General features: G+C 38.9%; 1 protein-coding gene across 1 annotated transcript in view; it reads right to left on the bottom strand.

Annotated features, from left to right (window-relative positions):
• Positions 1-17,580, bottom strand: part of SNAP91 (synaptosome associated protein 91) — a 123,830-nt gene that overhangs the window by 16,733 nt on the left and 89,517 nt on the right. Inside the window, exons 16-24 of the mRNA XM_074988863.1 lie at positions 15,915-16,022; positions 15,055-15,318; positions 14,754-14,831; positions 14,540-14,611; positions 13,756-13,839; positions 12,661-12,744; positions 3,638-3,775; positions 2,180-2,320; positions 338-368 (exon numbers count right to left, since the gene is read on the bottom strand). Coding sequence (XP_074844964.1) covers positions 338-368; positions 2,180-2,320; positions 3,638-3,775; positions 12,661-12,744; positions 13,756-13,839; positions 14,540-14,611; positions 14,754-14,831; positions 15,055-15,318; positions 15,915-16,022 — 1,000 coding nt within the window. The remainder of the gene's footprint in view (positions 1-337; positions 369-2,179; positions 2,321-3,637; positions 3,776-12,660; positions 12,745-13,755; positions 13,840-14,539; positions 14,612-14,753; positions 14,832-15,054; positions 15,319-15,914; positions 16,023-17,580) is intronic.

Here is a 17,580-nt window from a genome sequence, read left to right as displayed (position 1 = left end):
TCAGCATAAAGATAAAAGGACATTCTCCAAGTTCACAATCAGTATTACAACAATGTATGTTGTGTGGTCTAAGGAGCTAAACTTATTGCTCATTGCCCTGTCAATATTGTGATTTGGCAAGCCCTCGCTTTCTTACCTCTTAAAAATATATCACCCTATTAGTGCAGAAATGTATAGACTGTGCCAGAAAAATTAAGGAAACTGACTATATTCAAAGTGCAGTAAAATACACCAAATAAAATTGTAAAAAAATTTCTCATCTTCCAGCTTAATTAATTTCATGTGTTAGGAGGACCAGTGTTTTTACATCATAAAAACCTCAAAATTCAGAGCTTACTTTTTTGATGTGGTACCGGAAATTCCAAGATCTGAAAATCAGAAATGAAATGGGGGGGGGGGGGAAGAGAAGTATTCTGTCAAATACTTTTAATATAAAAACCTCCACATCCAGCACAAAACTGATCCAACAGCACAGTTGTTAAAAAGCCCTCTAAACAATAAAAACTAAAATATGAGGCTCACTTGTTTCAATGACTTCTTAATGACAACCTTATTCTTTTAAAAACTGAACATTTCTTTAACATACAAAACAATCAAAATGTGTGAAGGGCCAGTACCATTGTTTTCCTGACTTTGCATTCATGAAAGTGTGCAAAATACGTAAATATGGTAGTTGTGGATGCAAATGTCACATCTAATTTATCTTTCACACTTGTGAGACATTTCAGCCACATGGGAGTAGGTGCGAAAGCCAGGTGGTATTTAACAGTATCCTTCCAAATATATTTTTTTAAAAAAATATGAATTGCACTTCTAGGTGAGAACTTGCGAGCATCTACGGGCTCTTTACGTTTGCCAGCAATGGAATAGTAGACTTAAATCTATATCCCTAGAAGATGTCCTGCAGGTCAAATATTCTACTTTGTTTCCTCTGTGCATCCCTACAGCCCACACACGCACAAAGGAGTAACTCAGGATGGAGTTTGATTTACAAGAGCATTTACAAGTGGCAACTGTGCACAGATGATGCCAGCTTTGTTCTTGCTGATTAGTTGTTTTCAGGCTTGACAGAAAAAAAAAAAATAAAACCAAACCAAGTACATATCCGAGGAGATCTTGGAGAAACATGAAACAGTGCAATGTCTATGGTCTTTCAGACTGCAGCCACATTTTAAACATGGTTACCCTTTGGCCCAATCAGTTGGGTAGTATTCAGGGCCTTGCTAGTTGTTTCCTTTAGAAGATTGTTAACACGAGCCTTTTTTTGTGCAATGCTGTTTAGAAAACAAGTACAAAGTCTTATTTCACTGAAAAAGAAATAAATGGGTTTACTTGCTCAGAAATCCAAGTGTGCCTCTCTAGTGAGCACTCCGCTTAAAAGAAGCTCTCTGCTTCCTCCCAGGGCCATGCACTACAGTATTGCTGGTTGTCTGCTGACCCTCTCTTGGATTATTTGTTTCTTTTCACATAGGGACACAGCTGCAACCAGTTAATGCTGCAGTTTCTATACGTGTAATCAAAGAAACTCCTTAGACTACAATGGATTGCCTTGCCACAGGCCTTGCCATGGCAGTGGCTTCTATTGCTTCAGCTATCACCAGATACCACTAACTTTTACCAGGCTGGACTGACAGCTCTTCATAACTCCTTCAGATGAACGTTCACCTCTAGAATGCAAATGCCTTCATCTGTTTCATGTATCTAAGCTTGAAAACCTGTTCTCGAGCGACGAGCATCTAAAATGCCCCTTGAAGTACAAAATACAAATATAGTCTGCTTCAAACTGAAGATACATGAGAGAGATCAAACTTTGGCACAAGAGCAGAAAATTCCATTCACTGAGTCTTCTAAAACCTAAGCATCTTATAGAATCATAGAATGCTAGAACTGGAAGGGAACTTGAGAGGTCATCAGGTTCAGTCCCCTGTCCTCACTGCAAGACCAAGTACCATCTAGACCATCCCTGATACATGTCTACCTAACCTATCTATCCTTGCTCCACTACTGAGAAGGGCTGTAATAGGCTGCCACAGAGAGGTAGGACTTTGAAGGCTACAGCACACTGAGCTAAAGTACAAGTGAGTTACACTCATGTATCCAAAAACAAACCTTAGCAACAAGTTGAATGAGTCAAGCAGTTATAATAAGTTGCTTTAAAGAAAGGAGTTGTGTGACTTACTGCCTACTAAATTTGCGAGAGATGAATCAAGATCACTTCCAAGGCCTTTGCTTGCTGCTGAAGCAGTGACAGCAGAAGCTGCTACTGATTGACCAGATGGAATCATAGTTGGCATAAGAAGATCACCTAAACCATCGAACACTAGAATTCAAAAAAAGCCACTAGTTTAGGGTAGTAAACGTTACCGTAATATTCCTTTAAGTAACAGCACAGCACAGAACCTTTCGTATTAGTCAACAAATGATCATAGTACCGACAATCACTATACAGTTATTCCTAACACATCATTTAAAATGAAAGAATTCCAAAAGGGGCATGCAAGGTATTTTATTAACAGAATAAAATGCCAAATTGTCTTGAAATAAAATGTATACTAATGAAGATGTGAATACATGCCTATATGTCACAAATGAGTTCTTAAACCTGGTAATAATGTTAAACACAAAAACCAGCCCATTATCCTTCTACATATAGGTTAGTTTTTCCACCCTCACTGCAATTTTTTTAAACCCTTTATATAGATTTGTAAGTTGCTGTAGTAATAGAGTTAGGAAGACATATGATTCTGAGGTGTTTAAACAATAACTCGTTTCTCTAATGTACAAATTAAGGGGATCAAGAGAACTGTAGCTGGTATGCTTCATCCACATTAAGAGACCAAACATCCCCAGAGCAGTCATCAGTTTCAGAGTTGAGCTTACTATTGCAACAAGACACTGCTTCACTACTGCCTTGTTAGCCCACTATTATTTTTCAGTAACCAATATTCCCCACAGAAAATATTCTGATCCACATTTGATGTGCATGCTAATATTACTTCAACAGGCAAGTGTAGCATATTCTGCACTGGCAAGCAACCGCATCAAGCAGAAGTACTACTCAGAGACTTCCGTGTTACTCATTTAGCAGAACTCACCAATTGTAAATTTGTAGCAAGGACCCAGCATGGAAAGTGTAGAATGGAAGAAATACAAACAAAATGACAGCAGTGATGAAAAATTAAGCTTTATGTCAAGCAAAGAACACTGTTGTGATCTCAGTTTTGTGTAACTTGGGTGCCATGCAAACTTAAGGGCTTCAGCGACAGTAGCGAGATCACATGCCTATACACTGAATACATTGTACAAAGTTTGTTATTTCTCTGCTAACGCCTAACAGTCATGCAGATAAGCACGTGCAAAGAGATGACATTTATATTTGACACACATTTATATTTGGTTTCTGCTGAAAATTGAGAGAAGATAATACAAACAAGGAAAGATTTCCTAGTACTATGCCCTACTGCTAGTGAACGCTTACGGAACTAACTCTGGTATCTTAAGTGAGCAAGAGATAGGAGACACTGCTACCCTTACATGTTACATTTTTATCCTTTCAGTTATGAGCAGCAACAGCTACCACTTAATGTCAAATGAGCAAAGTGGTTCTGAAGACACACAAGAGAAACCGTCCCCTCACCTGATGTATCAAATGAGCTGCCACCAGTTGATGGTGATGTTCCAAATGCTGCTTCAAAGTTGGGTTGTAATAAAGTTGTTTGAGCTGGAGTAATTGGTGATGGTGATGGAGAGGGAGAAATGAAAGAACCGCCAAAGCCTTAAAAAAAAAAAAAAAAAAAAAAAAAGGAGGTCAGATGTACCCAGAGAGAATCACAAAATAAAAGGCTTGATGTATTTTCTACTCTTAAAGCTAAAACATGATAGTCTATCCTTATGCTTTCTGATACAAGGTAACATGCAGTTACTCCGTTTGGTCAGGGGAGTGGGATTAGTTGGTAAGGAAAATGTATCACGAATTGTTTAATAACCCAAGCTTGATTAGCCAGGAATGTCAACAGAACAGTGCTTCTTAATCTCATATTGGTTAAATACTGACTGCCTAATTCAACAACTGACCAAATGAGTCACCATCATTACTTCTTACAGCATGAGTCTCCTTTGCACAATTCCGAGTCTCTTATCAAGCCTGAACCTCAATTTCATTGACTTTATTAAGACTTTCCTTTATGTCTGGGTTTTTGTCTCAAACCATAATTTTAGATTTCTGGAGAATTAAAAATATTGTAAAGAAGAACATTTCTCCTTTTCTATAACATTTTTCCAATTCACTCACTGATTTAAAAATATTTCTCGGTTCAATATTAAATTTTTTTCCTGAAAAATGGAAACAAAACCAATGACCACCACATTCTCTTTAAAAACAGTTCTGTACCAATGTAAGATCAGTGGGTTGTTCTGTCGCCAGCACACTACAAATTGGTAGTTATGGCCTGTTTTTCCAGAGTTGTGGAATGCCCACAAAGCTCAATGAAATTAACAAAAGCTGTGAGTGCTTAGAAACTTCGGGATGCTTAAGCACAAGATCATCTCTTAAGTAGAGCAAAGTCTGCAACCTAGACTATTTTCTTGTGGCACGAATCTCTGATTTTCAGGATTCTGTTTGCATCAGTTGAACACAGAGCATATAGTAGGGGTTATTGATGTTACAGAGTAGAGGATGAAAATGAGAACCCTGAACTCATTTTGTGAAATAAATGGAGGAACTGACCTAAACAGTTGCAATTTGTACAGGTTGAACCGCTCTAATGCCAAATTCTCTCACATGGCAATATCTGTAATCTAGTATGATTTTATTTATCTGGACAGACATTTATCACAGGTGCGATCAAGTTTCCCATGGTCCCATAAAGTTGTTTGCAGCCACCAGTCCTGGCTCTCAGTATTCTGTGCTGTTATTTAGCTCTAATTTGCCCCTAAATGTCTCCTAATAGCCCAGTAAGCAGCTCAAGTGTTGGTAATGATACTAGGCAATAGAGACTGGCCATGGTCCGGCAAATTCTCTCATTTGGCACTGGTCAGATCTCAAGGGTTCGGAACAAGAGAGGTTTAACTTGTAGCTTACATATTAAGCTAAATGCTTACTGATAACAAATCTCCTAAAATTTTTAGACAAACACCACATAGCAACTGATACACTCTTGGGAAATTATGACATATTGAACACTGACGTTTTATCCACTAGCAAACAGTAATATGTAACCTTTAATGACAGATTACTATCATAAGGAAGAAGACAACCAACCAGACCTGTATGCTTGGAGGACACTGGAAACAAGTACAACAGTCTTAATTAATGCTTAAAAGTTAAATAAACAACATAATTGTAAAATAATAATAATATACATTATATTTCTTATGAGTAACTCCAAACCAACTAAGCTACTCCACACTGGACAGGGAAAGATTTAAGGAAATAGTGAGGGAGGCCTCTGAATCTAGAGTAATTAGAACAGCTGCAGTCTTGATACATCAATCCTGGACATTTGGCTTACCAACTCCCTTCCATCTCAAATTAACCAGCACATACCTGAACAGATCTGAGAATGAGAGTCCACAGTAGGTGGAGAATTACAACAAAAATACATACTAGAGTAACCCAATGCTCTGTATGCTCTCAGATAAGTTAAATGAGGAACTAGACAATTAAATAGCCTGTCTAAATGGCTGAAGACAGAATATCACTATTGCAGAACCTGCACTGACTTTCCTTTTGTTAGGGGATCCACTTGAGGGTTCTGCTAGGACAAAGACTTGAATTACATAATTATCTCAAACTGCCTCTTTTTCTACAGATTCATACCAGTCGCAATAATCTGGCTAATTAAGATTTTAGAGACCAGACAAAATTATGAGTGAGATCAGGCATCTTTATAACATCCCGTATGTGCTCAGATATGATCCTGAGGGAAACATGCCAGCCTCAGATCCCTATGCAAAATACCTTTCCGCTCCCCAGAAAAATCAAAGCAGAAATATGATGGAATATTCCAAATACAGGTTTTCATAAAGTAAGAGAAGACTAGAAACTCAACAGCCCTTCTGGAAATTCTTTACTACAGGTTAAACCTCTCAACTCTGGCACTCACTCTCATCTGGCAACATCCGTAGTCCAACATGGTTTTAGTTAGCCAAATATCCACTTACGCGTGAGGCCAAGTTTCATGTGGTCCCCCAAAGTTTGCTTACAGCCACCAGTCCCAGCTCTGTGTTTTGTGCTGTTATTTAACTCTAATTCACCCCCTAAAATGTCTCCTTAAGAGACCAGTAAGCTATGAAAGTACTAGCAATGCTGCTAGACACTACTGACCTCCCACAGGTTGGAAAACTCTTTTCCTTTGCACTAGTCAGGTTCCGAGGATGCCAGACTAGAAAGGTTAAACCTGTGTAACTTTAACCCATGAATATATTAACAGGTGCTTTAGCAAAGTACTAGTAGTTTCTATCCTTTTTTCCAAGGCTAGAATGGCGTAATTGGCTTATGCTGCAAGTTACAGACCTGCCATTCTTGGAGGCACACACATGCTTAGCAATATCTTATATTTAAAGGAGCCTTTTTATCTACCAGTTTGTTATTCAAACTCCATTGGTAGCCATTTTGGATTTACAATGTAGAAGCTCTGTAAGCAAGAAAAAATAGTTTTACTATGTTATGAGGTTGTTGGAATTTTACCTCTTGACAAGCACTTCAACATGTGGACTCCAGGGGTGCGTCTACACTTGCATTCCTCTTTCAAAAGAGGTATGCAAATGAGGTAAATTGAAAATGCAAATGAGGTATAAAATTGTATATCCAGAACCTTATTTGCATATTCTAATTTCAAAAGAGCTTCTTTCAAAAGAAGAAAGCCAGTGTAGATACTGCTCTTTTGAAAGTAAAGAATCGTCGAAAGAATCCTTCTTCCCACGTACCTCATTTGCATACCTCTTTTGAAAGAGGAATGCAAGTGTAGACACACCCCAGCACTGAAAGAATGCAGTTTAAAGACAGAAGCATGTGCCTCAGTGCAGGGTAGGATGGGCAACTGTGGATTTGATGAATTTTATTTAAGCATTGGCTAACCAGAACAGGCTCCTCCTCCAAACATGTATGAAATCAAGACAAGACAACTCCATTTTTTTCCCCAAAACCTCAGCTATCAAAACAATCCCTTCATTACAAATGAAGCCTGAATATAATTTTGAAGGCTCCAGTTATTAACAAGTAGTCAAAAACTTCAAAAGAATTTCTATGTTCTTAGTTACATTACACTTTTATGTGAAAATGCTTTTTGGGGTAAAATTGCTTTCAGACTGAGTATACAAAAGATTATGATTTGACATGCTCCAACATATTAATACTTTCAAAATTTAACTCCATGGAGACTGTTTTTTTTAAAAAAAAAAACAAACCAAAAAAAAAAAACAAACCAAAAAAAAACCCCACACCAATTGCTGAAGATCCTGTAACACTTCTTGCAATTTTATCTTTTTCCTACAAGTAACCAACCATGTTCTCAGTCATAAAATTAGCTACTATAAAAGTAATTTAAGAAAGTTAAACCAAAAGAGGGATTCTAAATTAGAAGGTGAGGCCTGACTTTTCTGAAGACTCTGGGTTTATCCGTAGACACTGCTTTGAGCAGCTGTCTTGGAGCTAGCTTATGTAATTATTTCTGGAAGAGGTACTTATTTTTTTTTGTAACAAAATAAAATTTTCCATGCCTATAGCTAGGTACTGGCTTATTCTCCTTTGGATTTACCTCAAAGATATGTTCAGTTCTACAGAAACTCATGGCCCTTGCAACATAAAAATCTTCATTTTTAAATAAAAGCTTCCCTATTTCTTCTTATGGTCTCCCTCACACAAGAATGTGGGTAAAGAAAAGTCTAATCAATATGGACCAGCTGAGACAGACACTTTACTTTAAATATAGTCATACAGTCATCCTTAAAGGACAGCTTAACAAATGGGACCATATTAGTAGTTTATGGGTGCTGGAACAATTTTTATAGCGAGGGTACTGAAAGTGACTGAACCAAACTGAACTCTGTATTTAACAGGAACTACTTCAAACAAAACACCCATGAAATTGTTACCTGAAAGACAGCAAGAAAAGACTTAACTTCAATTGTGAATCAAGAGCCCATGTATGTGAGAGAGATTTTAAAAGGGAGTACAGTATCAGAAAAAAGTAATTTTTCCCATCTGCTAACTCCAAAGACAGACAATAACCTTGGTTACCAGATTTGCCAATTTCACTTTCAAAATGAAGGTCCTGGTGAGTTAGCTACTATTCTTTGGGCATTTAGAAAGAAACATTTCCTGAAACTAGAGGAAAGCTAGCTAGGAACTTATTCCACCACAAATTTAGTGTCCTTTTAGGTTTGGTGCAGAACAGGTAGATGGTGTTATCTGAGCTAATATATGCCATCAGATGGAGGTTTGGTAACAAAAAAAGCAACATAGGGTACTGCTCATGAAGCTGCCTGAGTAAAAAGAAAGCCAATCACATAGCCGTGGAAGGAGAAGGCTGTAGTACACGGACATTTCTGGTCAATGGGTATTAATTTTTACTGGAAGTGGGGTGGCGGGGGAAAGGGAATCAATACTTTTCCCCAGAAATAACAGTGTCACATATCAAAACAAAAAAAACAGTCAAGTAGCACTTTAAAGACTAGCAAAATGGTTTATTAGGTGACCTTTTGTGGGACAGACCCACTTCTTCAGACCACAGCCAAACCAGAACAGACTCAATATTTAAGGCACAGAGAACCAAAAACAGTAAGCAAGGAGGACAAATCAGAAAAAGATAATCAAGGTGAGCAAATCCGAGAGTGGAGGGGTGTTGGGGGAAGGTCAAGAATTAGATTGAGCCAAGTATGCAGCCAAGCCCCTATAGTGACTCAAAGTTCCCATCACGATTTAAACCATGTGTTTAATGTGCCGAATTTGAATATAAAAGCCAGCTCGGCTGCTTCTGTTTCCAAAACGGTGCGATAATTCCTTTTCAGTAACACACATACCTTTATGTCATGGACAGAATGCCCCATTCCATTAAAATGTTGACTAACTGGTTTGTGGATCTGGAGTGTTTTGGTGTCTGTTTTGTGCCCATTGACCCTTTGTCTAAGGGAGTTAGAAGTCTGTTCAATATACAAAGCATCTGGGCATTGTTGGCACATGATGGCATATATGATGTTAGTAGAGGAGCATGAGAAAGTGCCTGTGATTCTGAGAGTAACCTGGTTAGGTCCAGTGATGGTATTTCCAGAGAAGATATGTGGACAAAGCTGGCAGCGGGCTTTGTTGCAGGGAAAGGTTCCAGGACTGGTATTCCTGGGGTATAGACTGTGGCTGTTAGTGAGGATCCTCATGAGGTTGGGAGGTTGTCTGTAGGAGAGAACAGGCGTCTCACCCAGGGCCTTCTGGAGTGTAGCATCCTGATTAAGGATAGGTTGTAGGTCTTTAATAATTCGTTGCAGTGATCTGAGTTGGGGGCTGTAGGTGATGACCGGTGGTGTTCTGTTCTTAGCTTTTTTGGGCTGATCTTGGAGTAGCCCAGTAGCCCAGCTACTCCAAGATCGGCCCAAAAAAGCCAAGAACAGAACACCACCGGTCATCACCTACAGCCCCCAACTCAGACCACTGCAACGAATTATTAAAGACCTACAACCTATCCTTAATCAGGATGCTACACTCCAGAAGGCCCTGGGTGAGACGCCTGTTCTCTCCTACAGACAACCTCCCAACCTCATGAGGATCCTCACTAACAGCCACAGTCTATACCCCAGGAATACCAGTCCTGGAACCTTTCCCTGCAACAAAGCCCGCTGCCAGCTTTGTCCACATATCTTCTCTGGAAATACCATCACTGGACTAACCAGGTTACTCTCAGAATCACAGGCACCTTCTCATGCTCCTCTACTAACATCATATATGCCATCATGTGCCAACAATGCCCAGATGCTTTGTATATTGAACAGACTTCTAACTCCCTTAGACAAAGGGTCAATGGGCACAAAACAGACACCAAAACACTCCAGATCCACAAACCAGTTAGTCAACATTTTAATGGAATGGGGCATTCTGTCCATGACATAAAGGTATGTGTGTTACTGAAAAGGAATTATCGCACCGTTTTGGAAACAGAAGCAGCCGAGCTGGCTTTTATATTCAAATTCGGCACATTAAACACATGGTTTAAATCGTGATGGGAACTTTGAGTCACTATAGGGGCTTGGCTGCATACTTGGCTCAATCTAATTCTTGACCTTCCCCCAACACCCCTCCACTCTCGGATTTGCTCACCTTGATTATCTTTTTCTGATTTGTCCTCCTTGCTTACTGTTTTTGGTTCTCTGTGCCTTAAATATTGAGTCTGTTCTGGTCTGGCTGTGGTCTGAACAAGTGGGTCTGTCCCACGAAAGGTCACCTAATAAACCATTTTGCTAGTCTTTAAAGTGCTACTTGACTGTTTTTTGTTTTGATAGTGTATAGACTAGCACAGCTTCCTCTTAAGTGTCACATATGCATTTGTCAATGAACATAAGAACGTCCATACTGGGTCAGACCAAAGGTCCATCCAGCCCAGCATCCCATCTGCCGACGGTGGCCAATGCCAGGTGCCCCAGAGAAGGAGAACAGAAGACAATGATCAAGTGATTTATCTCCTACCATCCATCTCCTGCCCTTGTTCTGAAGGCCAGGGCACCATACTTTATCCCTGGCTAATAGCCATTTATGGACCTAACCTGCAAAAATTTATCAAGCTCTTTTTTAAACCCTAATAGAGTCCTGGCCTTCACAGCCTCCTCCGGCAAGGAGTTCCACAGGTTGACTGTGCGCTGTGTGAAGAAAAATTTCCTTTTATTAGTTTTGAACCTACTACCCATCAATTTCATTTGGTGTCCCCTAGTTCTTGTATTATGGGAAAAGGTAAATAATTTTTCTATATTCACTTTCTCCACACCATTCATGATTTTATATACCTCTATCATATCGCCCCTCAATCGCCTCTTTTCCAAACTGAAAAGTCCCAGTCTCTCTAGCCTCTCCCCATATGGGACCCGTTCCAAGCCCCTAATCATCTTAGTCGCCCTTTTCTGAACCTTTTCTAATGCCAATATATCTTTTTTGAGGTGAGGAGACCACATCTGCACACAGTACTCAAGATGTGGGCATACCATAGTTTTATATAGGGGAAGTATGATATCTTTTGTCTTATTATCGATTCCTTTTTTAATAATGCCTAACATACTATTTGCTTTACTAACTGCCGCTGCACACTGCGTGGATGTCTTCAGAGAACTATCTACTATAACTCCAAGATCCCTTTCCTGATCTGTCGTAGCTAAATTTGACCCCATCATGTAGTATGTGTAATTTGGGTTATTTTTTCCAACATGCATTACCTTACACTTACCCACATTAAATTTCATTTGCCATTTTGCTGCCCAATCACTCAGTTTGCTGAGATCTTTTTGTAGTTCTTCACAATCTGTTTTGGTTTTGACTGTCCTGAACAACTTGGTGTCATCTGCAAACTTTGCCACCTCACTGCTTACCTCATTTTCTAGATCATTGATGAACAAGTTGAACAGGATCGGTCCCAGGACTGACCCCTGGGGAACACCACTAGTTACCCTCCTCCATTGTGAAAATTTACCATTTATTCCCACCCTTTGTTTTCTGTCTTTTAACCAATTTCCGATCCATGAAAGGATCTTTCCTCCTATCCCATGACTGCCTAATTTACATAAAAGCCTTTGGTGTGGGACCGTGTCAAAGGCTTTCTGGAAATCTAGGTATATTATGTCCACTGGGTGCCCCTTTTCCGCATGTTTATTAACCCCTTCAAAGAATTCTAATAGATTAGTTAGACACGACTTCCCTCTGCAGAAACCATGCTGACTTTTGCCCAACAATTCGTGCTCGAATCTATGAAGATTCAAGAAATCATACTGACATGAGGCAGTCACCTTAAACACAAAAACCAAAAAATATTTGAAATGGTGGTAAATGAGGTTTGCAAGAATTAATTAATATACCTTCAGATCTTTGAAACCAGTATCAGAGTATTAAACAAAACTGCAAATGGTGATACTCTGATTTGTTACGTAAAGGTTGTACAGCTGTGAAGATACAGGACAATTGTTTAGGACAGAGGATTTAATAGCACTGAAAAGCAGTTACGTAGTAAAGTTTCTGAAACCATAAGTAGTGCAGAGGAAATTTACTTGTATGATTAACTCTTTTCCCAGAACTAAAAGTTATGCTGTTTATTCCTACAGCAGCACAAACATACATGGGACTACACAACAGATATATTTATTTCCCGCTCTGACATAAAAGCTAATGGAAGAACCAGCAGGAGGACATAAAGGAGAAATAAGTAGAGGTAAGCAGGGTTAAGAAAAGGGAAGACTAAAGAGTATGAAAACAATATGGTTATGCAGTCATTTAGGAGATGTGTCATGAAAGTAATCAGACTGAACAGAAACTTTAACTACTTAATTTTTAATAAGAAAAAAAACTTTGTTACTGTCCAACATTCATAGTTCGCACAACTGCAAAACAAATGTTCATTTTCAAATAAAATAGTGATTAAAAAACACCCTTCTACAATGAAGCACAGAAATGTTCTTTAAATTTATATTTATTACCAGCCAGTAAGTCTGCAGAAGCTGAGGAACTAGACGCTGCCTGGGTTGCAGGTTGGGGTTCAGAAGCACTACTTCCAAAAGCATCTATGGGGTATTCCACAAAAATGCAGCAGGAAAGGTTAAAAAAGTTTTACGTAAATACTTTGATTCATCATTGTTAGGTCAAGAACACATGAACAGTGGGTGTACAACAAATTCATTCACAAGGTAGGAAAAAGAAACGATGAGCAAACAGGTTTGGGAGCCTTGGAGGTAACTGAAAACTGAAGTGGTTTGATTGCATACAGTCAAGCTGGAGAAATAAGGCAATAAGCCAACACTTTTTTAAAAGTAGAAATACAAATAATTTTTTTGGCTAATACTTCACCTGTGAAGCTTGTAGAACTAGTGGTTCTATTTTTCTAGCCGGGAGCCCACAACTGTATTTTTTCATGTTATGTTGGATTTTGAGGGATAAGCCATTTACACAGATTTGTATGATGGATCAAATAAAAAGGCAATGATAATTCCAGCTAGAAGAATAGAGCTCAATGTGATCATCCAACTATAAGCCTGTCATTTTAATTATTTAATTTGAATTTTAGAAATAATTTCATAATTCAAGAAATGAAAATGAGATAGCATTTACCTAAACTAAGTCTTATAAAAGCTAAAATTTGTTATACCTATCCTTACTTCCACTATTTCAGATCGACTATTATGAATTTGTTGTAGTTTGTACCAACTCCAGCTGCTTACAGAAGTTGATCTGCTCAGAGAAACATCAACAAAAGATGAAGATCTACAACTACATACAATGTACTTGGAAAACTAAAACCCATGCTCAAGAACGATAATCCACGCACTGAATATACAGGATATAATGGTAAATGCAATGAAGATGGATGATGGAATAGAAACATTATGACCATTTAAGTTTTACCGAGTTGTTGGATAAGACAACTGCAATACATTCAGAAGTTGCTCAGGTGTAACATCGCATGGGTTAAACAGTGAAAAGAGGAAACTGCAACTGCCACAATGAAAAAAATAGTGTAAATGTGTTCAAAATGAATTTACATAACTTGCAAGTGGTGAGGAAGGAGAAATACCCACCACCAAATAGGTCAATCACACCTGAAGACTCCACTTTTGCAGGAGAGGCAGCGGGTAGAGGAGATGGTGTTGCAAACGTATCCACTGCAGTAGGCATATGACATATAATATTTAGTATCAGCAAGTTAACAGCAATGATAACTAAATATTTTGAATTCTCACTTAGATTCCACTAATTAGCACAACAGGACCTGTACACTGTGTGGCCAACAGCCACCACTTGGCCCCCACGCAAAGTAGGAGGGGGGACCCAGCTCCATGCCCCAGAAGGGGTGGGGCCAAGAGCAGTGGCCCTTAGTACTGCCAGCAGTGCTATCAGCACTTTAAAGGGGCCCAGAGCAACTGATCCTTTGCTCCTATCAGTTGGCAGGCCTGCTTGTGTATTAGTTCAGATACCAATTTACAATGCTGCAATCAGAAAGTTTCACATATAAGTTTTAAAAACCATTTATGATGAAGACCACTTCACTGTGCACAATGTAGCACTTTCCAGAAGAATTAAGACTATACATACACATCGCCTACTAGCACTGATAACTTCAGTGGAGCTAGTAAACTGAAAATCAGATTATCTCGTGTCAAGCTAAATTTTTTAAGTCATGTTTGACAATTGTGACCATTAGACAAACATTTTTTAGGAATAATATGTTACACAATTTATTAGTGAAAGATCTGAAGTATTATAGGTAGAATCTCCTTTCAAATCCATAAAGTTATGCCTCATTTATTTTTGCTTGGAAAAAAAGACCGAAAATCTGCACTGTCCTGTGAAACAAGCACTCACCAGATAAGAGATCAGCAGTGAGAGAACTCTCAGGCACAGGAGAAGTTCCATGTGGTGGAGATGAAAAAGCATCTTCCAGAAGTAAAAGAAAAAATGAAGCAGAAGTAAGTACTGTGTTTAAATCAAAGTGTGCTTATGTTGTAAGTGTTAAATTAGAAAATATTTAGGGAAACAAAAACCACTACATCGAGAGTAAGGATCTTTTTATCTTTACCTGTACCAAACAGGTCTATGCTAGGAGCAGCATCTGGCTTAGGTGCAGCAGGAACATCAGGAGCAGACTCAAATAAATCTAAGACCAAGAATATACACGTCTAACTTATTTTGGAAGATAAGAGTGAAGGCAGTAACTTTTCAGTTTTGCACATCGTATTTGGAGAATTTTAAAATCTGGCTCTTTGCTATAAAGAGCCTTCTAATATACAGTATACATGCAATAATGATAGTGTATGCTGTACATTTATTTGACAAACCAGAGTTCAATCCACTGGAATCAAAGAGTTAAAAACAATTACCACCAAAGATATCTAGAGCAGGAGAAGCAGAAGTGGTGGTAGTAGTGGTGGTGGCAGAGGTGGTGGAAGTTGTGGTGGCAGTGGTAGTTGCTGTAGCAGTAGTAGCAGTGGCAGCAGTGGCAGCTGGAGAAGGAGTAGTTGTGGGAGCTGGAGTAGCTGCACTAGTAGGGGTAACTACAGGAACACTGGTCTCAGTTGGCTTCATAGCAAAGAGGTCCAGCTCAGGAGCAGCCTCTGCACTACCTTCAGATGGGGCAAAGGGGTCTTGTGAAAAGGAAAGCGGAGAATATATACACATATAGGATCAGTAAGGGAGGAAGTTATCAAAAATAAAGCATAACTATGGGTAACACACACAGTAGATACACACAATGATTAGCCTACTGTTTTCTCTAATACATGCCCTACTGATCTGGGCAAGCTATTCAGCTGTTTTTCCTATAATAAAAGTATCTTCATAAACATAGAAAAGTTTGGGGAATGGCACACAAAGTTTTTTTTTTTTTTTAAACATCGGTTTGATAAGATTGAAATGCCGCAGATGAGGATAACTGAAGAAAAAAGGTCAATCTTCAAAATATTAACAAGATACTAAAAACTTGTTGCTGCTTACAACACTCAGCATTGTCAAAATTATTCAGTAGTGCTACTGAATAAATGTATGGAGAAAGGATACTGGCTTTGACAGAAGACGCATGCAGTTATGTGAAGAACCCTCTTCTGTCTCAAAATTTTATGTTTTTGACCAACTACAATGAATTAGGTACTGAAAAGAAAAGGACTGAAATTTCAGAAGAAACACACTGCCATGTAGTTTAATGTTACAAACACACACACAAAACAAATGACATAAAACCCACCATTTCCTGAACATGCATCAAGAGCTGCTGCTACAGGGGTTGGGGTAGCTGGTGCTGCTGCCCCTTCAGGTGCTGCAGGGGCTTCTCCAGGAGAAGCTGCAAAGGCATCTTGAGTGCAGTTTTTAAAAAAACAAATTAAAAGGGTAAAGAGAAGAAAAAAAATATAGTAAAAGGACCAAGTTAAATTGCACAGGAAGATTCCCTTATACAACATGAATTTGCAATAGTATTTTTACTGATGCAAGCTATATCACGTATTACAAATTATGAATTGTCCTTCCAATGGTACACAATGTATTTCTTTGGCTACGTCTACACTAGCCAAAATCTTCGAAATGGCCATGCAAATGGCCATTTCGAAGTTTACTAATGAAGCGCTGAAATACATATTCAGCGCCTCATTAGCATGCGGGCGGCCGCAGCACTTCGAAATTGATGCGGCTCGTCCAGATGGGGCTACTTTTCGAAAGGACCCCGGCTGCTTCGAAGTCCCCTTATTCCCATCTGCTCATAGGAATAAGGGGACTTCGAAGCTGCCGGGGTCCCTTCGAAAAGGAGCCCCATCTGGACAAGCCGCGTCATTTTTGAAGTGCTGCGGCCGCCCGCATGCTAATGAGGCGCTGAATATGTATTTCAGCGCTTCATTAGTAAACTTCGAAATGGCCATTTCGAAGTTTTTGGCTAGTGTAGACACGGCCTTTCAGACAAGCTTAAGACTTTGAGGTGGTACAAAAATAGGCAAATTAAGATGTAGAACATCACAGGATTCTCATTGTATAAGGGGTCTGAGCAGCATGTTTATGTAACATCAGAAATTAAAGTGTGTAAAAAAGCTGTGGCAGTAAATTTATGCCAATTAATACATTCAACTTTCATGTTCAGTCAAATAACCTCAGTGTGTGTTTGAATAATAATTCATCTACCATGTGACTTTTAGTTTCCTGATATTAGGAGGGGCAAAAGCTTGGCCTGTGAACTAGTATTCTCAATTCTCTCTTTGCTGTCAGTAGTGCAATAAGTATTCTATTGGACTAGACTTCGCAAAGATTTTTTAGAGTGAAACTACATTTGTGAGATACCTGTCAGTCACATGGATGTTGTGAGAACTGGATTTTCATTACTCACAGTAATGAAACAGAGTGGTGAATGGAAATTCAGTCATCCTTTGCAACTAACCATAACAGTTTGAAATGTTTCTAACCTGGAAAGATGCTACCCTAAAATGTTACCAGGTTTTATAAAACAACCCAGGAACAATAGTGTTCCACAGGAATACTGATACCCACCGCACTCCCAGATGAGAAGACTCCTTTCCCCCACACCTCCACTTTTCTGTAACTCAGCTATTTTTATCTATATATTGCAGGTCCGTGGACTAAATCCAGACTTTATCCATGTCTCCACTTGATAATATAGTTTTTAACACTAGTCTCACAATATTGCCTGCAAATCTGTATAAAGCCAGTAAGACCCTCTAAAATAATTTGTTGGAAGACATTAGCAGATCTTGAGGACTGGTGTGAGAGGATTCACTAAAAACGTGTTTCCACAGGACTTTAGACAAATTAACAACCTTTCTAAAAATTACAGAACTCTCAAAAAGGGATAATTATGTTTTTGACAGAGCAAGAAAGTTCATATTAACTTACAGTATAGTAAAGGGCAA

This window comes from Carettochelys insculpta, chromosome 3, assembly GCF_033958435.1.
Source record: "Carettochelys insculpta isolate YL-2023 chromosome 3, ASM3395843v1, whole genome shotgun sequence".
NCBI lineage: Eukaryota > Metazoa > Chordata > Testudines > Carettochelyidae > Carettochelys > Carettochelys insculpta.
This window is presented reverse-complemented; position numbering and strand designations above follow the sequence as displayed.